Source organism: Macrosteles quadrilineatus, unplaced genomic scaffold, assembly GCF_028750875.1.
Source record: "Macrosteles quadrilineatus isolate MER2022 unplaced genomic scaffold, UCM_ALF_1.0 Scaffold_5__1_contigs__length_97177068, whole genome shotgun sequence".
NCBI lineage: Eukaryota > Metazoa > Arthropoda > Insecta > Hemiptera > Cicadellidae > Macrosteles > Macrosteles quadrilineatus.
In genome coordinates, this window is record NW_026542598.1 from 89,395,359 (window position 1) to 89,417,313 (window position 21,955).

A 21,955-nucleotide genomic window follows, 5' to 3' on the forward strand; every position below is an offset into this window, starting at 1 on the left:
TGTAAACCTTACGGGGCGAGGGTTATTTAACAAGTGCATAACTAATAATTAACATTATTTAGTGATATTTATGGTTCTGCCGGTTTTCCTTGTTGAATTATAGAGTAACATTTTTGAATGCTGCCTACGTGTAAAAGGGCGCTGAAAATATTGAAGCAAAAATAACTGCTTGTTTACTTTCCCTAATTGAGGTGTTTAGCTCAATTTACGCTGAATGGACATTTAATACCTCAGTTATGGAAGTAGGAAGTTAGCGAGACAGTTTGAATATTTATGTTTCCAAAAACGTTACGTTTCAAATCTGATGTAATATTTTATTGAATCGTTGTATCACCTATTCAGGTATACATTGAAACTATATATTATTTTGTATCATATGACCAAGGAAAATGTGTCTTATAGGATTAAAAACAGACTAAATTCAACTTATATAATTTCAGTTTAGAAATCAAATAAACTGCAGGCTTACCCTTCTAGGATCTATTTCTAAAACTTTTCAAACAACATCCTAACGCACACGTACAAAAGCTACTATCGAAGGAGCCTGTTAAATATGCAGATTACAACTGAGCTTGGTGGTAACTCTAATCCCCCGCTAATGACCTTTATAAAGTATGGCAATTAATAAAGACTTGTGGCCAACAAGCGGTCCTTAACCACTCAATTTGGCTCACATGAGTTTACTTGCCTTGTAACTTGTTTTCATTTAAAGGCATTTACCTAAAACTTGGCTTTGCTAGAAACTATTTGTATGTATTACCATTGACGATTGGATACTGAAGTCAATGATTGGTTGTATTAATAGTCAAAGGTATTACTAGTAAGTAATAGCATTGGCTTCAAAGGTTATTTATAAGTCCAGGGTTTGGATCGTTCCCATAACAAACGTTGAAAATCTCAGCTCCGTAGGAACAAAAACACAAAGTTACAATGGCAATTTTAAGCTACCAAATCTTATGGATGCAGCAACACATCTATCTGGGCTAGTTACAATTCAACTGACGACAACAAACAACACATCCACGAAACTGTATATCTTGCACCGCTAAATGATCACTGCCTTCAGCGCATTCACCATTTCAATGACGCAGTCTTTATTAACATTCGACAGTATTTTTGACCGAGGAAGCCTACTTTCTAGTTCAGCAAAATGACAAAATGAACCTAGCTTTTTACCACTGCTTACCATTATCTCTACTGGACAATTGGGGTTTGTTCCTGAGACTTTCCTGTTTTCAAGTCCCGCATTAGAATACGAATCGCCAGCTGACAGCAAAGCTAGGGAATACTATCAAATAATTTTTGCAACTTCGTCAATGATTAAGGTTAATGATCATGTACGTTGTTCTTAGTACCTAATGTGCGTGCCGATTTTGCAAGTAATGTCTATCCATAGAGTTCAAGCATCTATCCGTACAGTTCATTCTTGCTAGAATTAACTGTACCATTCTATATTGGTACAGTAGTCGCTAAAAGAGCGAGTTTTCTAGTGGTTAAAGCGCGGGGATTCGTCTCCAAGTCCCGGGGTTCAAATCCCGAAAGTTACCAGTGGCTATAGCAATGTGATAGCACAACGACTCTCCAGTTTTTCAAAAAAGCTAAAAGCTAATGTCAAAAAATTCTAGCATCTAGCGTCCAAGGACGTGAAGGAAGGACATAAAACAATGCAGTACCGGTTCATCCGTTTTTTTAGATACCGGTTGATCCATGGCTCAGACAAACCAAGACCCATGGAAAGGCAAATGTAGACTGACACTCTTTTAGTTTCTCAGAAGCCATGACGTATGTTTTGCGTGTTGCAGATTCTCTCTGGTGAGATGAACGGGTCAGACAATGCCACGCTGCAGGGATACGACAACAGGCAGCGTGTTCTCTACGGGTTCCAGCTGTACTACACGCCGCTGCTCGTGTTCTACATGTATTGTACGTGTTGCAGATTCTCTCTGGTGAGATGAACGGGTCAGACAATGTCACGCTGCAGGGATACGACAACACGCAGCGTGTTCTCTACGGGTTCCAGCTGTACTACACGCCGCTGCTCGTGTTCTACATGTATTGTACGTGTTGCAGATTCTCTCTGGTGAGATGAACGGGTCAGACAATGCCACGCTGCAGGGATACGACAACACGCAGCGTGTTCTCTACGGGTTCCAGCTGTACTACACGCCGCTGCTCGTGTTCTACATGTATTGTACGTGTTGCAGATTCTCTCTGGTGAGATGAACGGGTCAGACAATGCCACGCTGCAGGGATACGACAACAGGCAGCGTGTTCTCTACGGGTTCCAGCTGTACTACACGCCGCTGCTCGTGTTCTACATGTATTGTACGTGTTGCAGATTCTCTCTGGTGAGATGAACGGGTCAGACAATGCCACGCTGCAGGGATACGACAACACGCAGCGTGTTCTCTACGGGTTCCAGCTGTACTACACGCCGCTGCTCGTGTTCCTGGGCACCGTCGGCAACGCTCTGTCCGTGTTCGTGTTCTTCGCCACCAAGCTGCGCAAGCTGTCATCGTCCTACTACCTGTCAGCGCTCGCCATTTCGGACACCGGTTTCCTCATCGCGTTGTTCATCTCCTGGCTCAACCTCATCGATGTCAACCTGTTCAACATGCCCGGCATCTGTCAGCTCACAGTGTACCTCACACAGGTAGGTGGGTAAATGTTTAGGGGATATGTTGGGTTTTTTTCTACATTAACCACAATTTTGTAAGAAAAAAGTAATATGTACGATTATAAATAAACAAATTTTACAAGGAATTGTTACATAAAAATGGTATACTGAACGAAGACTTGTTCTGGAGACTGTTGTGATTCCAAGCTATTTCTATCGTCATTTACCTCAACTTATCCCGAGTTCGTATGCTAAATAGCCAAATCACACATCCTCTTCCTATTACTCACTATTATATTAATTATTCCATAATATATAATAATATTAGCATCGTTGAGCATTTAATTTTCAAATCTTTAATAAAGTACAGTTTTTATTTATATCATTCAGTTTTAATTTTATTTAGTTTTTTTTCATACAATTAAAATTATGTGTTATAGGACAAGATGATAACGAACCACAAAATTAAAACAGATCAAATCGTTTGGGTAATGTTGATCCATTGTTGGTCTTTTATCTATTTAAATTTTTTTTAGTATTCACCCAAGTAAAAACAATATGAAAATTAACCACAAAATTAATACAGATCAAATTATTTGGGTGTAGGCATAAAGAGGTTTTGGAGGGTTTTGATATTACTTAGGGACAACAGTTATTCTTCTTCTTCCTTTTTTAAGATAATAATAATAAATAATCGCACTTTTATTACAAAACAGTTTACAGCTTTAAAAATACATTGCTACTCCTGGCATTAAATGAATTATCAAAAATATTTTTATCCTACACAGGAAATATACAGTTGAGTAAACATAATTACTGAGTTCCTATATACAGCACTACTTTTAGGAATATTGGTTGCTTAGTTACGATCTAAGTTTATTTTTCTCCATTACCTTCAAAACGCAATTTCAAGCTGAGAAAGCTCTTAATTGAAAACGACTCGATATCATTAAACTTCCTCTATATAAAGTTCACTTTGTTTCCTTTTCGCAAAAAGATGTGTCAACGTGATAACGAAGTTACGGTTAAAATATCGTAAACCACACAAACTAAATAGATTGTTTACCTGAACTTATAAAACGCTTTTGGGAAAGATCTAAGATAACCTAGTTTGCAAAGAGTATAAACTTTGTTCCTTAAAGGACCTACAACGGCAGATTTAATTTTAAACCTTTGGCAAATTTTCGTTTCTGATTGTTCGCATATTTTATTCGTAGTTCAAACAATTCTTTTTGGTTTTGTGGTGTTGAAATTAAATCTTTTTGGGGTTTCAAACTGTAGGACCTTAAGCCATTTTGTGCACATCTCTTCAAAACAAGCAAGTATGACCCGTCCTAATTTGATTACCAGACAGCGTGTTTTGTTTATTCAGTAGTATTACATTTTCCCTTGACCCCGGTAAACACTACGAGGTTTTAAAATCTATATAAATAAAATTAGAGTTTTGTCTGTACATTGCTTAGAATAATGAACTTTTTGGTTATTTTTACATTTCATAGGTCAGAGAAACCGAATCAAACCTTATCTCAATTTCTGTCTGTCTGTCTGTCTGTCTGTCTGTCTGTCTATCTGTCATTCTCTTGGTAACGCTAAAATACGCACTTTATTACAACTACTCCTCAATAACTATAGCACTGTCCCGCCTGAAACTTATTTTCCAAATACTATACATATATGAGATGGTTTTAGACGTATTTCATCGAATATGAGACAGTTAGATATTTAACAGTAAACCCTTGAAAATCAAGTTTTTGTCGATTTTTGACGTGGAATTTCTGGAAGCCCATGTTAACCTTATGAGAAATGAAATTATTGAATCTTAACAGCTGTTTCAATTAAACAAGTTGGTTCTGTTCTGTGATGTTCAATAGCATTAAAGTTACAAGGATTACCAACAGGGTGCAGCACTAGCACTATTATTTCTTTTACATTTATGACAACAGCTAATTTGCAACCTGGAGGCGAGTGAGCGTAGCGAACGAGCTAACCTGAAGGCAAGTGAGCGTAGCGAACGAGCTAACCTGAAGGAAAGTGAGCGCAGCGAACGAGCTCCAACATACAGGTGAGTGAGCGTAGCGAACGAACTTCAACCAGGACGTGATTGAGCCATGCAAACGAGATCAGATAGTAAAAATAAAAGTAAGCCTACCGTTATAGGATCGACCGGCAGACACAGAGGTAATTTAACCTTTTATTGATTGTCATACCGATCCGGAACAACAAAAAACAACATAAAATGAAGCTATGTATAATAGTTTGGCCAGCATATCTTAAAATATGCAAACCAACTGCTGTTCGTTATATAAGAAGGTTTCAACTGAATATTATAAGATCCCCGTGCGTAGAACGGGTACACAGCTAGTATGTTATAAAAAAACTACATTTTCTTCTATGCTGATCACAATACACCGTTATTATAGCTCAAAATGGATATTTAAAAAATATATATGTGAGAACACCTCTTAGGAAAAATTATTCACAAGAAAGTGTAGAGATAGAGGCATAGAAATGATAAAAAATGTCACTATTTATGTGTGTTTATTTTTTTAAAGACATGCCAATCCAAATTTTGAAAGGGGACGTAGAACTTAAGGTTTACGGAGACTACGGTGTTAATTTTGGTTAAATCGTCATCTTTAGCGTTTCTGCTGCAGTTAACACTTATTCCATAATTTCACCCTAAATTTAAATACTGTAAATACATTTTCATTCAACCATTACGCATCAAAAATGAAAACAGAGTCTGATTAAAACGATCTCTCTGTCCACTTTATCTTCCTGATTCACTTAATCTCCCTTCTAGGTAACATTATATTGCCTCTACTACCACGATAATTTGTTAGAAGATAAAAACGTAATTGAAGACTTTACCCTTTTTCAGGCATGAATCCTACTCCAAGGCAAGACCAAATTTTTAATGTAATACTTCATCAAATATAGACTTGTAGGCTAGTAAAGTATTCCCATAAAACTATCTTCTTATCACAATGGAAGATGATGGGCAGTCATAACAATTACGTAGTATTAAATAAATGCAAAGGTACTAAAACATGTTTTAGTTATACGCAACACCATTGTGATTGCAGCAGTTCTGCGACAGTCGTTTGAGCTTCGTGAAAAATGCAAATACGAGTCGTAAAAGAAGATGTTATAGGTGACTCAGGGACTTTAGGAGGTGCGCTCATTAAATTAAAACATAACTTTCATCCTTAATATCCTTAATAACCTGTCATCCGAAAGATATACGGCGACTCTCTAGAATACTAGAAAAATCCCACATAACTTTGAGAGTATGGCACACAAGTTTATATAATTTAAGGGTTTCTGTCACTAGTCATAAGTTTATTACACAAATAGCAGTTTTATCAAACAATATTTTTACTTCCAGGGACTTTTAAATACGTTACAAAGCACAACGTTATAGGTTATTGACATTCAAAATACGAAAGAAAAGCTTTTGACAGTCTTTGACGTTTTAAGGGTCTTTTAGGCTAGTCTTTATTTCATTGCTATTTGTAATATTCGTATGTTTAATAGTTCAGCAATGATGTAATATATAATTATATAGAGTTTGAAAAGTTGTAACATCCACAGAACACTTGTTTTTGCTAGTTTAAAACCGAAATTACACTAAATCCTAACATGACGGGTTCATGTAAGTTTTGTAGTGTAAAGAAATGCCCGACCAAAGATTGTACTGATATCAACTTTCACTTATCCACATCAGGCGTCGGGACCACAAACTTTGTTTACTCTTTGTCAAACTTTAACACTTTCGGTAATATATCCTTCTCTGAAAAAGTACACGTTGAAAACTTACAATTGGCAGTATTGGAACAATAAATATTTTAATGAGTTTCAAAGATGTATTTTTATGGGTTTGATCAATTACTTTCGTAGTGATCATTAGTACAAATTAAATCCTAAGAAACTTCTCGATATGAATTATTAAGAGCTTTGACTAAAAGAGATGTATGTCAAAGATCACATTTTTACACATATTTAGTTTATATTTTGTATTTTGTACTAATTAACAAATGAACTGCAGATGTAGGCTATATAAAATTGTTGGAAAAGGGTTTTAGTACTGCTTATCAATTAAAAGCAATACAAGTATTACAAATAATTCAATGGTGCATTGTTATTAGCTATTTGGCGACCTTTACATACAGACGATTCTAAAAGCACCGCTAAAAGCTAACAGCGCTGTCAATATCTGAGGCAGGTGCCAGCCACATAAGACCGTCAATGTCAAGTCCATCAATAATGTTAATGGACGGGGGGGGACGTATCATATGACTACGTCAATATACATTGTTGCACTGTCTATGATTGAAACAGATTACTTCAAGATTTCAGATTTTGCCTAGGCCTAGAGCACATTTTTAAGCAAGCTTACGATATAAAGCTTACTACGATTTGGAAAACTGTAGACACACTTATCGTTTACTAGCTGTACCCGCGGGCTTTGCCCCGTTTAACTTCTTAATTTTCAAGATGAGCTCGTTCGCATGGCTCAATCACGTCCTGGTTGAAGTTCGTTCGCTACGCTCACTCACCTTTAGGTTGGAGCTCGTTCGCTACGCTCACTCACCTTTTGGTTGCAAATTAGCTGTTGTCATAAATAAAAAAAAATAATAGTGCTGCACCCTGTTAGTAATCCTTGTAACTTTAAAGCTATTCAACATCATAGAACAGAACCAACTTGTTTAATTGAAACAGCTGATAAGATTCATTAATTCCTTTTAAATATGAAAAATCATAAGGTTAACATGGGAAACTCCAGAGCCACTGGGGCGGAGCCCGAGAGTCCGATCAGAATAAAAATAACTTAGTTTTCTTATTTAATGCCTAAAGAATCGGTGTAGCAAATTTCAGCCTCCTAGGTAAATGGGAAGTGGAAGAATTAGTGATGAGTGAGTGAGTGAGTGAGTGAGTGTGTCAGTGAGGGCTTTGCCTTTTATAAGTATAGATAATGGAAGTTTTTTTAATCTTACTGTTTACACCCTATATTAAACCGATTGTCTTGGCCAATAGTAAGGTGATATTTTATTGTAATGTATACATCAAGTTGCAACAACAGGTTTTATTCTTAAGATTGGAGCTGTATTTTTAAACATCTAAATTATATTTTTTTATAAATCTTCACGCAACTCAAGATATTTTTTATGCAACTGAAATTCCTCTAAGATGCTCTTGGTTCCACTGCTATCGGAACCAAAAGTAAGTGTACTAAATAAGCATCGATTTGTAAAAAAATTTAATTTTATTAACAACAATAAAAACTACCATACAAATAAACTATACTACAGTAACCCAACAACAATATGAGAAACAACTACAAATAATCTTGAATTCGTAAAGCTTACTAGTATTTTTCATGATGTAGACCTGACATTTTATTATTGAAAAAAGAGCAAATGACACACGACTCACGACCCATCGACGATTTATATCTCAGCATGACGATTTATACATCCTAAAAATCCAATAAAGTCAATCTACGAACTATAATAAAGGTAAAACAGTTGAATTCACACCAAGCTATTAACGTTTGACTCCTCGATAAACATTGGACATACACACTGCAGGTGACGCATCACTAATAGTCCCTTCTGGATATCCAAACACTAATTCTAAAGGCCCCGAGGATTCGACATTTAATCCAACCCCCCCCCCCTTCTTCCTAACACACCTTTTGAAATCTGATGACCTAAAACTACTGTTTATACTCCAATTCACATCATTACAGTGAACTAGTTGTGGTAAAATGCAGAATCACGCAGCCTTGCGAAACTAAGTATTTTTTTATCATACTAAACCAGTGACCAAAATCAGACTGAATGTTTAAATTTTTTTTCAGGTGTGCAGTTTCCTGAGCGTTTGGTTCGTTGTCGCGTTCACAGTGGAAAGGTTCATTGCTGTCAGGTAAGATTAAACAATGTTCAACATCTTTTTGAAAACATTTTACGAGTGCATTGTGCAACTAGTGTTCAAAAATGTTTCCAAATGCCATTTTGAATTTCTTGTACTTTGAGCAGCTGTTTGTGGTGAATACGCTTATGATTGTGTAGAAGAGGGTTGTTTACTGCACCAACATTGGACATTTCAAAATTTAACGAAAATAATCCTTCATGCTATCATAAAATTACGTCGCCCGTGATTCTGAATAGATTGAGGACTAGAAAAATATAACTGAAAGCAGTCATACACCCACAAACTATTACATAAACTAAACTTAAAAAACCACCTTCTGAACTACTGTTGGTTTAATCCATCCACTCTTAATTAAATTAAACTAAACAATATTAACTATAGATTTTGCAATAAGTATCTTGTAAAATTAAGCTTCCATGACCAATTATGAATGTTTAACTGTTTAACATAGCGTAAGTAAAGAACGATATTGTTGACGTCGGCACCGTCCCCATTGAGATAAGAATACTGTAGTAATATTTATTTAATAATCCCATGTGTTTTGTACGCAGATATCCACTCAAAAGGCCATCCATGTGTACAGTGACCAGAGCCAAGCTAGTGTTGTCGGCGCTCACACTGTTCACCCTCAGCATGTGCAGTCCCTACTTGTTCATCTCCGCCCCTCAATGGCGGCCCAACCCAGCTGACAGGTAAAAAAAAATAAAATAAAGAGATTTTTTATTTCATAGACAAACAGTTTAGTTGAGAAGTAAATTAACACTTAGATCCAAGTCCAGTAAGGACTGATGAATATTTATACTCCGTTTCGTGTAACCGAGCAGTTGATAACTGTGAATTTTAAATGGCAGTTTCAGCGAAATTGGTCGTCCTAAAAACGTCACAGAACCAAAACCTTGTATTTAACTTTTTTCGCCTTTTTTCGAACACCTATGCTAGAGTTCTTAATCATAAAGACAAAGTGAAAATCTATACAAGTATAAATATTATGGCGGACATAAATAATGTTCTCGCCTTCATGACGGTCTGAAATACATCGTAATCATAAAAAGAATGTTTTCAGTAATGATAATAACACGACCATCATAAGACTAAGTTTTGTAAATTGTGTTGCAAGTCTCGATGTTAGCGTCTTGGACATCTGAGGCGTACTAGCTTGATTCCCGGTATATCTATAATAAAAAAAAATACCCCCGCCGCAGCAAACCTGCAGACTTAGCGAATTTCCATTTGCCTGATTGGATTTAAACTAAAATGTCTCCTTAAAAATATCACATTTATTTATTTCCTACTAGCTGTTGTACCCGTGCTTTGCAACGGGAAGAGGACACAAAATGCAAAAAAGTTAATAGTACTGCACCCTGTTGGTAAACCTTATAACTTTTTAATGCTATTTAATATCATAGAACCAACTTGTGTAGTTGAAACAGCTGACAAAATTCTTTTATTCCTTTTAAATATGATTACTCATAAGGTTAACATGGGAAACTCCAGAGCCACTGGGGCGGAGCCCTAAAGGACTTTTCAGATAAGAATGCGTCTATATGTTAATCGGGAATGTGAACTATCATCACACCAAATTTCAGCCCGATCCGACCAGTATTTTTCGCGTTTACTTGTCACAAACATACATCCATACATCCAAACTTTCTCATTTATAATATTAGTAGGATTTAAACAGAATTAGTTTAATGAGTACTTAGGTTTGCTGCAACAGGGAGGGTAAAAAGTTTTTTTTTATATAAAATGTTAAAAGGTGCTGTGGTTTAGTAAGAAATTAATGTATTTTCCAAATTTGATCAAAATATGTTCATAAACAAAGCAAACTACAACAGTTGACTTATTCTCCATAAGAATAACATGGGAATTTTAAAATTACAATTTTTTTGAATTTTCTCCGTAACAATTAGGCGCATAATAACGCTTCAATATACTAAATTATTTGTTTTTTTAATCTCTACAAAATGGTTTAAAAAGAAATTATGAAATTTTGTGTTTTTAGGGTCAAAAATGGGAAAAACCCATTTTTACCCCATAAAACCCCCCATAAACCCCTGTTCCCATGGTCCGATTATGCTGGATTGCGAACTCGTTCGAATAAATGTAGGTTTACATGTTTGTACCAAATTTCATCAAAATCGGATCATTTTTGCTCGAGTTATCGCGCTAACGGACACATATATATATATATATATATATATAAATATATATATAAATATATATATAAATATATATATAAATATATATATAAATATATATATATATATATATGAATTTGAACTGATGGTGTTTTTGGCCTCTAGGGACCTCAAAACGAAAAAAAAAATCGGTCCCGCGTCCAGGTCTTACCATGAGTACTACGGTAATAGCTTATTCCCTATATGGGAAATTCGCTAAAATACGTTATATTAGTAATTTAGACATTTCCTATTAAAGGACGTTGTGTCAATGCTAAAGGAGCAAACAATATAAGTAATGCACGGTAAACGCTGAATAGAGTATTACGTTAAAAACTCATATTAATAGAACTGAAACTTCAATAATGCCTAAATGCATGACTATAGTTAATGACTAGTTTCTGCATGATTAGTGACCACTACAGCCTTTGCATGATTAATATAGCTATTGCCAGCAGTTTCAAGTGACAACCACGGTACATGTTTCGGCTGTATTCCAATTTCCACTATCTTTTAGTCCAGGAAATTTATTTAAACCGCGGCAGTTGCTTCGCGGAAAATTTCAATACACAGCACATGCATTTGACAAACATACGCAACAGATATGACATTTTATGCTGTCAGTTTGTTACACCTTTTAAGGGAAATCGACTTTGCCAGGTATAGAACATTTACATAAGGACATTGTTGGAAAATCCATCAGCAGAACTTTTAACCCTTCCATGTGTGTTTGTTTACGTGTTCAATAATATTAGTAGAACTACTATTTTGTTAATAAGTAACAAGTATAAAACAAGCTTGCATAGAGACTGTAAAACTCATCTACCTAACACGTTAGCTTCCCCGGGTGGACTTTCATATCTGTTGTAGAAAAAAACCGAATAAAAATATCGATCGATAAATCGATCATTCGATATATCAATTATTTCATCCAATATATCGTTTTAAATAAACAAATAAAAAATATAGATCGATATTTTAATTCGGTTGTTTTTGACAACATACATGAAAGTCCACCCGCTTTCCCTGAGCCGTTTAATGCTGTAAAATCATAGCTAAAACTGAAAATTCACTTCACTTCCGCAGTCCTGACAAAAACAAATGTATAAATTCATCAAAGATTACGATCAGTTCAAGTTGAACAAAACTAAAGCCAGCAGAGTTCTGGCCCACTTGCCGCACTTATCTTGGCTATCTACCAGTAAACTCACAACTCATCTAAATCACCAAATAAGCTGTGGTATCCGTCATTTGGTAACCATCATCTTTCAATTTCAAAATCCGGTTATTTGAAAAGAGAGAAGTTCATTGGTACTGATAGAAATCAAATTAATTTAAGTTTGTTTTTAGAAAATCGTCAAAGTTATCAAAATTTTGGGCCATGTACATAAGACTTTTATAATATATGAAATATTTTTAATAGGCCTAACATGCGTTATTATAATTCCGAAATTAAAAAATAAAGAGCTCAACAATTCATAAAATAAAACAACCCTTAATAGTTGGCCCATTGAAAACGCCAATAAAACATATAACTGTTAAACAACTTAATAAAGTGACCATAAAGCATATTTTCACAGTTTATGGATAGTAAAATTACAAGAAATTACAAGACGTAGCAGGGAAAACAACTAAATATAACAAATTTGACATTTTATGCAGTCACAAGAAGTTAAGTTGTGTCACACGATCGTGTTAGAAGTGAATGTCTAACAGTCATTTTAAATAACTCACAGAAGTATTAATTATTTCAGTATATTATTGTACTTTTCGGCAGATGAAACACAATGAATGAAACAAAATTCAAAGAAATTGAATATGAATATCGCTATAATAGAGGAAAAGAAGAGGTACTCACTTTGGAAGATAATACTAACTCTAAAAGAATAGAATTTCTAAACATCGATAGTGGCCTAAGCTATATTTTAATAATTCAAAAATTGTTTTTTAAACACAATAACCTCTTAGTAATTAATAGTTTCTATCGACGAAAACACCCAGTGACATCTGGCAAAGATGGAAAACAATCATCTAAGTAACATTTCCTGGAGACAGCGTTTGGCGTAGATAGTAGAGTAGGTACACATTTTGAGGCGAATGGATATCAAATTAATTTTAGATATATTATGTGTGTTTAATGAAAATATGCCATAACATTCTTAATGCGTGCTACTAACGATGCTATTGAATGAAATTATTTAAAACTGAGTGTCCATAGGATTTAAAAGGACTTGTTCAAATTACATCACAATACTAAACATTGTTTAATTTGTTTATGTTAGTGGAAAGAAATGCTGAATAAGTACAAAAATCTTAGAAAAATACAAGTTTAACCACGAATAAAATAAGAAAGTTTAATACAAAGCTGGCAATATTATAATTCATAGTTTAAATATTTTTTATTAACTTTATAAAGAGCTTAATTTGTATAAAAAACATGCACATAAGTTTAAAAATACCATAACGAAGTTTTGTCCTTAAAACTCAATGTTAACCAGTGTTAGCGGATCGCGCCGTGGTATTCTGTCAACGCAATACCCGCAATACACGCGTGGCTCTGTATTGCTAGACAGCGCCGTTGTATTTACCGTTTAGTTTATATACTACACTTGGCAACTATAGGCTAACAATTGAATATCCTCCCTAAGAATAGGCGCTTAATGTACGAATCACCTCATCAAAATACGAAATCAAAATCAACCTACTGCAGCTTGGGGGACTTAAACAGTTTTACTTCAAAATAAAATAAGTTTAACTGCAATTTCAGAAGTAAAAAATAATGTATATTTATACTATAGTACCAGAGGGGACTGAGCATTGTCTTACAAGATGCCTAACTTATCTTTAGACAGGCCTATGATTTTTTGGCAACAGTTTTTACACTTTTAAAGAAAGATATATATTTGAGATCTTCAACAATTTCCGAAAAATCATCAGTTAGATATTTACAAAATAAAACATGAATACAAACTTCAAGCATATAAAGTTACTGGTGGTATCTATTCAATTTATCAATTCGTGCATTTACATCTTGTAATTTAATTAGTCCATAAACCTTGAACAAAGAAGCAGAAACTGCACTTACAGAAGACTGTATATTAAACAAATTAATAAACCTAAAAGAAAATAAATTGTGTCTTAAATTTACTTGAAAAATAAAACTTTAATTAACAAGTATTTTACTTCATTTTTAATTCAATCGATTGAAGTTTTTCAGAACAAGTCTATAAAAATATTCTTCATAAGTTTGCAGTAGGGCCTAAAGCTGTTTAAAGTAGGGTCGTTTAAAAGCATCCAATTATTTTCTAAAACCCATTAATGGCCTTTGAGGAGTTTACGGCGCAAAACACTCTCTTAATTTATAGTTTCAAACTAACCATTTACCTGTAAAATATTAAAAGACATTTGTGGGAACTGTTCGTTTCGTGCGGTTCAGTAACAGTAAAATTACTGAAACATCAAAGAGAGTAACTCCTAAAATTCAGAACAGTTTATTTTTTATTTTGTGAGTATTTATTGTAAAACATTAAATAAAGTGTTACAGAAATGATTTAACTAAAATTTACTTCAAGAAAAGTTAAACAACGTGGTAGATTTTTTTCAAAATAACCACCCATTGAAATTTATACTTCTTAAATTATTCTGGGTAGAGCAAAATATATATTTTAGTCCACAAACATCCAAAAATAAGTTTTTAAAAGTATTTTTCGTGTTTGTACACAGACCTACGCAAGTTTACTTATGAAAGTAAACATGCAGATGTTTCGGACGATAAAAAGTGTCACCCTTAGCGACAGCGAGTGTAAATTCTCCTACTAAATGTCTGTGTGTGGACTTGCACTAGTAAATATGTCCATATGTGACGTAGGGACCAATATAAAATTGACTCCTGACATTACATACTTCTTAACCGTGAGAATACAAAAGTCAGTACTTCGACATAAAGTAAAACATATTGAACGGCCATGAGGTGTTAAAAGAAGTTAACAAACTTGTGAATCAATTTACACGGGTAAAAAAGAAGAATAAATAACATGTATGTTACGACAAAGGATTGTATGCTCTTAAAAAGTTAGATATAGGCCCCCTAACCTAAAAAATCAAAAAACTTAATTGTCAACCTTAACTTAATTTTTTGTAAAACTATTTTTGTAAACGGTATCAGCACTGATACATACTTTTTCCCATTAGTTTCTTAACACCCCGGATCATACGCAAGCGGTGGGAGTAACTATGACATTTTATGAGGTAAAATCACAAAATGTTCAGTAACGATTGAATATACTAATTTGTTTTAAGTAAACAGTTTAAGACTATACACCCTACATTATAATCAAAGTACCTAGAGGTGTATTTGTGGAAATATGATTTCCGCTATTTTATGGATTTCACCATAAAAGATCCAAAATTTAAAAGAACATGAAAACATAAAAATCATGGTACAACGCTATACTTCCTCCATACACTAAATATATGGGGAGAAATTGAAAATTATAACGACACCCTTAACACAACAATTACCATCCCGTAAATGAACTAGATGTAACATCAATGTGTCTTATATCGAAATTTAACGTTTATTAACTGAAATACCCCAACCGCAGCAAACCTGCAGACCAAGCGAATTCCCATTTACCTGATTGGATTTACACTAAAATCTTTCCGTAAAAATATAACATTTATTCCTTATTTTAATAGAATTAGTTTAACGAGTACTTTAACGAGTGTAGGTTTGCTGCAACAGGGAGGATAAACGTGTTTATTTTTGTTCTTTTATTTTTTTAATTTCTTGTAAAATGTTAGTTTAGTAATAAATAAATTCATTTTCCAAATATGACGACTCGAATCTGAAACGTCCTTGACTCTACAACTACTTTCCTTCTTAAAACTTGTTTTCCCGAGTTTCGCCGGAAGTACTAATGTCTATATCTTTTCAGCCAGCGCCTCTTGCGCCGAAAGAGAAAAGAATTGTGAAAATAACATCGTCTAAAATCCACTTAACGTGGCTGACTCGCACAATAACGACACGACTTCGTTTCCTGCGGTGGAGTTGTCTCCATTTACTTCTAATGTCACTGAGGCGCGAGGAAATATACCGTATTCCCCATTGTCAGTGGGCGAGTCCTTTCTGTGCCCTTAGAGTTTGCAAAAAGTAATAACTTTTGGGTTTATATCAAACAATTTAGCCATCGTAAACGTAAAGAAATTATGATTTTTGTTGGGATATTTCAAATAAGCACCTGCTTCATTGACCTAATGGTATAAATAGACTCGTAAGCAGTCTTAAGGGCCGGTTGCTGAGCTCGGGATTTAGCTAAGTTCTAGACTTAAACCGGCTTTAGACTCTGGAGTCTAAGAAATGGCTTGCTGAGATAGGGCGTTAACGAAGTCCAGAACTTATTAGACTCTGGAGTTTATTTGGCTGGTTAGACTCTGGAGTTTAAAAATTGACTTGCTGAGACAAGGACCTATAAGTCCAGAACTTAACTTAGATTCTCGTCTCTTGCTGAGACAAGGATCTAGTAAAATCCGTTAAGTCCAGAACTTAAAACACTACGATTTTAGATCCTCGGCAAGGGCAGGATTTAAATTAGATTCTAGACTTAACAGAGTGTATTAACCTTGTTTGCGCGTTATATCATCATCATATTAGGACGTATATATTAGGTATCCATATTATGTATCATCCTAGAAACTGGAATTGATAATTTAAGACATGCTATTTTTTTTAATTGACAAACATCCGCTAACAAAAAAGAATATTTGTTTGCCCGTGATTTATTTACTACGAAACCGATGTGTTTAATTTACAAAAATGACAATGTTTCAATTTTTACATATTGCAATAAAACATTGTTTTAGAAAAATCCTTGTAGTAAATTTTAGTAAATGTAATTCCTGCTCTATCTTATAAGTAGTTTGAGACACCCAACATGCAGAGTCGAATGGGTTAGAGTTATGACTTCCATTCTTATTGAATATCATACTCGATTGTGAACTAATGGTAGTACTCACTTATACTTAAATGCGACATGCACTTATATGTACTATATTAAACTTTTACTACGACTGTACTATATAGTATTTTATCATGGGCTTATTAAAACATTACTTATCATACTTTTAACTCAGTATATTCGACCAGTCCCATTTGTAACCATATTATTTATAATTTACAAAAATCTACTTGGAAAAAGAGTATGTAATATAAATAGTAATTAAAATATTATTCATGTAATTGATTCAACTATATACAAAAACACAAGAACTATATACACAATACTTAACCTTATATTTACATTTTATTTTCTACACAAGCTCTATACCACACACATTTTACAAAGTCCATAGCCCAATTTACCCTCTCCTAACTGTAAAGGTTTTTCTGTTAGCCACTTTGCCTTTAGATTACTTTTTTCAAGTAGGTGTTAGGGTTGGTACTATTCATGAGTGGATACGTGTCTATTTGAACTGATTTCAAACATTTGACAAATTTGAAAATGTTTGGGCCAGGCGACGTACAAGCATACAATATTACTTTATTTTGTAATTTGTGTAGCTTGTAAGTTAGTATTTTCCTGTTATAAAACAAAATTTCAGTTTTACAAATAACAAGACTAATATTATTAGTTTGTATTTTGTTATGAAACAGGTCCCAGACCTGGTATTTTTAGTTTTAGTTTATATGTTGTGTTTGTTTAGGGCCATTTTTTTGTTCATGCTGAATTTTATGTTAAAAAATAACATGGACCATATCATTTGTATTTCCTGTACAAAAGCTATAATATTTCGGCTCTACAAGTTTTGACATTTAAATAGTTTCCAGTAAATTGAGTCTTTCGTGAGTTTGCACCTACCCAGAAATTGTTAAATTAGAATAATCAACACATTATAAAACTACTCTTTTCGATTTTGGTTATCTAATATATATAATTTATCTAAATAATAATTTATAAAAATAATAATTGATCTAATAACATAATTTATCTAAAAACATTAATTTATATTATGAATGAACCTTTGTGGTACTCCAAATCGCATTTAACTGGATTTGCATTGATTTTTTATTTCAACCTTATTATAACGCTTTTCTCAGCCATTACCTCTAACTATAATATTTTCATTACAAATATTACGACCCTATATAAAAAAATTAAAATAATAAGTTTGCCACTCAATTTAATTGAAAAAAATATATATTATGATTCGGTCGTTGTCACTCTCTCCGTCACTTTCAGCTGATAGGTCTAACTGTCAAAAGTGACCAAAAACGCACGATATAAGTAGTTTTGAAGAAAGTGTCACTTTGGAATTCTAGCATTAGCCAATCGCGAGTATGTATCGTGGGGTGATGTCTATTGTTTACGAAGCGCGGAGCAGACAGCCCGGCTCGGCTGTCACCCATTGCCAACATCACAACGCCAAATACTCTATAATTCCCTCAATCTTTATTGCTTTAAGTTCTGGACTCAAATAGGTCCAGGATTTATAGATCCTGGAGTTTCAGAGATAGATCCGTGTCTCAGCAAGACGATTTAGATCCGAGAGCTTATTTGAGTCCTGGACTCATTAAGTCCAGGACTTATAGATCTGGAGCTCAGCAACCGGCCCTTAGTATGATAAACCCATCACGTGGGCTAAGCTTATTTATTAACCGGGGTTACAGTTTCTTAACTGGGCCATGCTAATATCGATTGAAACTATCGAATTGCAAATATTGTTTAATAATCGATATTTTTAAATATATCTATTATAAAATTAAACGATCATAGTCTAACCTAACAAACCAAACTTGCTGGTGGTGAAAAAATCGCATGAATGTTTACTAATCGAATTGATGGTTTCAATCGATATTAGCATAGCCCAGTTAAGAAACTGTACCCATTAACCGCTTTTAAAACATATACATAGAAAAACATAAACATATACAAGTAGAATTAACAAAGACCATTTTCGCAATCCAAAAATATACATACCAGGCCTGCTTGTCTAACTAAAAAATAGTAGACACAAATTCTAGACCTCTAGTAGATGGCAAGAAACACAAAATATGTAGGGTTCCTATCAGACCAAAACCCCCTGGAAGAAAAATTTTAAAAAGTCACATTACCCAAAGGTTACAACATTACCCAAGGTTTTGTCAGATTAGGCAGATATAAGGTGTGGAAATTTGTTTTTCTTACATGTGTCGCCGTTGCCAAATTTTACTCAAATTCAAAATAGTTGTCTCATGAGAAATCTAAATTCAAATAAGAAAAAAAAAACCTATTAGTTACTAATTAAATCAATCGTACAGCAATTCACAGGCTTATGAAGACTGTTTTCATTCGTTACTGTAACACTGTTGTATTTATTTATGTTTCGTCAATTTTAAATCCCCCCCCTCCCAATGAATAGTAAAACATAGAGAACACATTTGGTTCCAGTCACCTGTTCTGTATCTTTGTGGTTTAACTAACGATATAATCGCACAAAAACCAAACCTAAAACAACAACTTGATAAATTGTATGCAAAATGTCAATCCAAAGTTTCAAAAACTTTCCCGTGTATTCGCAGTCAGATTGTTTTGAACCAGTTCCACCCGGTTTGCCTGCCAAACATCAACATCCACGTCATAATTTATTTCCGATTTGTCCGACTCCATAATGAAACACAGATCTGTTGGGGTCCGGCCAAAAACAATCAACTAAGTGAAAACAAGCCACAATTTGTACGAAACCTTTGTGATTTACGCGTATTTAGATTGCGAATCTGTTCAAACGTCAAACCAGAATGTGAAAGATTGTTAAATGCTATAGTTAAAATATTTGTAACACCATGGTAAGCGAATTTAGAAACTGAATTTTTTAGTGTCCTTAAATAAGAATTAACGTACATACAAAACAAAGTATCTGTATCTCATACTTTACTAATGTTTTATAGGAATTTAGCCTAGAAACAACATGATTATTCCATGAAACAACAATGAAAATATTTCATTGCAATTAGGTAAAAATTGCTTAAAATGCGTAGTTAAAGAATAAATTTGCCTACAAAATAATCATTAAAGATGAAGATGTATATTTTAATTTAATCTATAAATAACGTAAATAACACTAGCAAAATCAAAATCAAAACAAACACCAAAGTAAATCACCGGGTATCCATATCTTACTCGCCACTATTAAATTAAAACAAAATAATATACAAATAAGACAATAACTACAAGATACCTTATAGAATTTCTTGCTCCCATTACAACTGATGTATACATCACAACCACCAAGAACTAAATGTTCTTCCACAGTATTTCACTAAAACATTCACAATCACTCAACGCACTAATGAAATTAAACGTACGTCAGACGCCGCAACAATGGAATGACTAATTACTCAAGTTTGCGTGAATCTACAGGAAAACCAGCTGGACCGTTGAGAGTTACAAGCATTGAAATAAACAGCTGATTGGCGACTCGAATCTAGCCACGGCTACCTAGATTAAACGTAACGGTAGGGTACAGTTAATCTTTGATTACGTCATGGGAGTGTAAACGCATTGCAAATCCAACTGCAATGTATAATGTGTTTAAAAATGTATATTATCATAGTACACATACAACTACTCTATTTAACACTATTCTGTGTTGAACTCTTGCTGTGAGCAATGTAAATCAAACAAAATTCGTTATTCTTTAAATAATCTTGTTTAATTTACGTCGCCAATTAAGTGTATGATTTTCAGAGAATATCGTAATGATAAACATTATGAAACATCGATGGGAAAATATAATTTTGAAACAATTAAAATATAATTAAGAAGTGTTTCTATTATTAATTTCTTCGGAAAGCACTGCTGCTATAATTTTTTTGCTTACGTTTTAACACTAAATAAACTTAAACTAAGTCCAATATTAATCGATAGCTCTAAACAATACCATTAGTCGTGATTAAAATTATAACCGTTTGTCCAAAGTTCATATTACACAAATTGACTTAAAATGCGTAACTCAGAGCAAACTACTTGGCTTTAGGAAAACTTTTAAATTGCTTTCATTATTGAAGGTTTCTAATGATGCCCTGTCAAATGTCATTTGACCATTAATATCCAAAGCTAAATAATTCCTCTCATTGAACGATCCCTTTGGATTGGTAGCAGAAGGATTGATAAGTCTTTTAGTTAGGAGACAGGTCAAAAGCCACGACAAATTATTGGTGTGTCCATTGTCTATAATTTTGAAAAGCAAGATATTTAATCGCGAAATAGCTTTTAATACCTAATGATTGAGCTTTGCTCTAACTAGAATATATTTATATTCCCATACTTTTATTCGTTGGTATCAGCTTTTGCTTTAAATTTTGTTCTCAATTTATATAATACATTTTATTACCTATGCTATACTGTATTATACATTGTAGGTCCAATAAATTAGAAACCGATACATTTTAGTTCTCTATTGCTGTTATTGCAGTGTAAAACTATTCTTACGTATTGATAATACGTACATACAAGTTATAAAAAAAATAAAATAAGGTTAAGGATTTATAAAAGAATCAAGCGTAGAATATAATAGTATCGTAGTAATAGTATCAAGTAGTATCACTACTTATTGGTAACATCTGTCTGTGATTGAGACTATATTTGTTTCAACGGTTGATTCTTTTATAAATCTTTAACTTTGGTTCACTAGTTACTTTGCTAATTAATTGTTTTTCCGCATGTACTTATGCATTATATTAGTTTACTATTGGTAATGGTAGTACCTTTTACTCAATAGTCAATGGTAGTAAATAAGTTGTGTTTAATTTTGATTTTATAATTATTAATATATATTTGTTAGCAAGATTTATGTTTAAGTAGCTGCTGTACCCGTGATTCGCAATGGGAAGATGTACTATACCACTAATTTAAACACTAGTGTCCGAGGTTACAGCCTCAAAAGGGGTTTTGTCCAATCGATGACGCAGGCATAGCCTGAAGTAATGAGTAAAACGGTCCCGGATCAGAGTTTAGCACCCTAGAATGTGAAGGTGCGATGTTTGAAAGCATATTTTAACAATTAGATACCACATGTGCTTTTTATATGTAACTAAACGTATCTTCCACGAATAAGGAAACGTTGACGAAATGTCTTTAGCATGAATAACCACTTAATTAATCTTAAAGCATATACGTTACAATGTATAACGCTTTGAAAAACAAATTCAATCACATCCGTTTATTGATAACTGCATCAGGAATTTCCA

General features: G+C 33.7%; 2 protein-coding genes and 1 long non-coding RNA gene across 3 annotated transcripts in view; 2 read left to right on the plus strand and 1 right to left on the minus strand.

Moving 5' to 3' along the window:
• LOC128995216 (uncharacterized) overlaps window positions 1–2,222 on the plus strand; it is a 92,872-nt gene extending 90,650 nt beyond the window's left edge. Inside the window, exon 4 of the long non-coding RNA XR_008490962.1 lies at window positions 1,803–2,222. This is a non-coding gene — a long non-coding RNA (uncharacterized LOC128995216). The remainder of the gene's footprint in view (window positions 1–1,802) is intronic.
• The window catches only part of LOC128995214 (protein furry), a 335,121-nt gene that overhangs the window by 199,431 nt on the left and 113,735 nt on the right, over window positions 1–21,955 (minus strand). The window lies entirely within an intron of this gene.
• Window positions 2,344–21,955, plus strand: part of LOC128995215 (FMRFamide receptor-like) — a 66,927-nt gene continuing 47,315 nt past the window's right edge. The window contains exons 1-3 of the mRNA XM_054420154.1: window positions 2,344–2,653; window positions 8,481–8,545; window positions 9,106–9,246. Of these exons, the coding sequence (XP_054276129.1) occupies window positions 2,354–2,653; window positions 8,481–8,545; window positions 9,106–9,246 (506 nt within the window). The 5' untranslated portion in view covers window positions 2,344–2,353. The remainder of the gene's footprint in view (window positions 2,654–8,480; window positions 8,546–9,105; window positions 9,247–21,955) is intronic.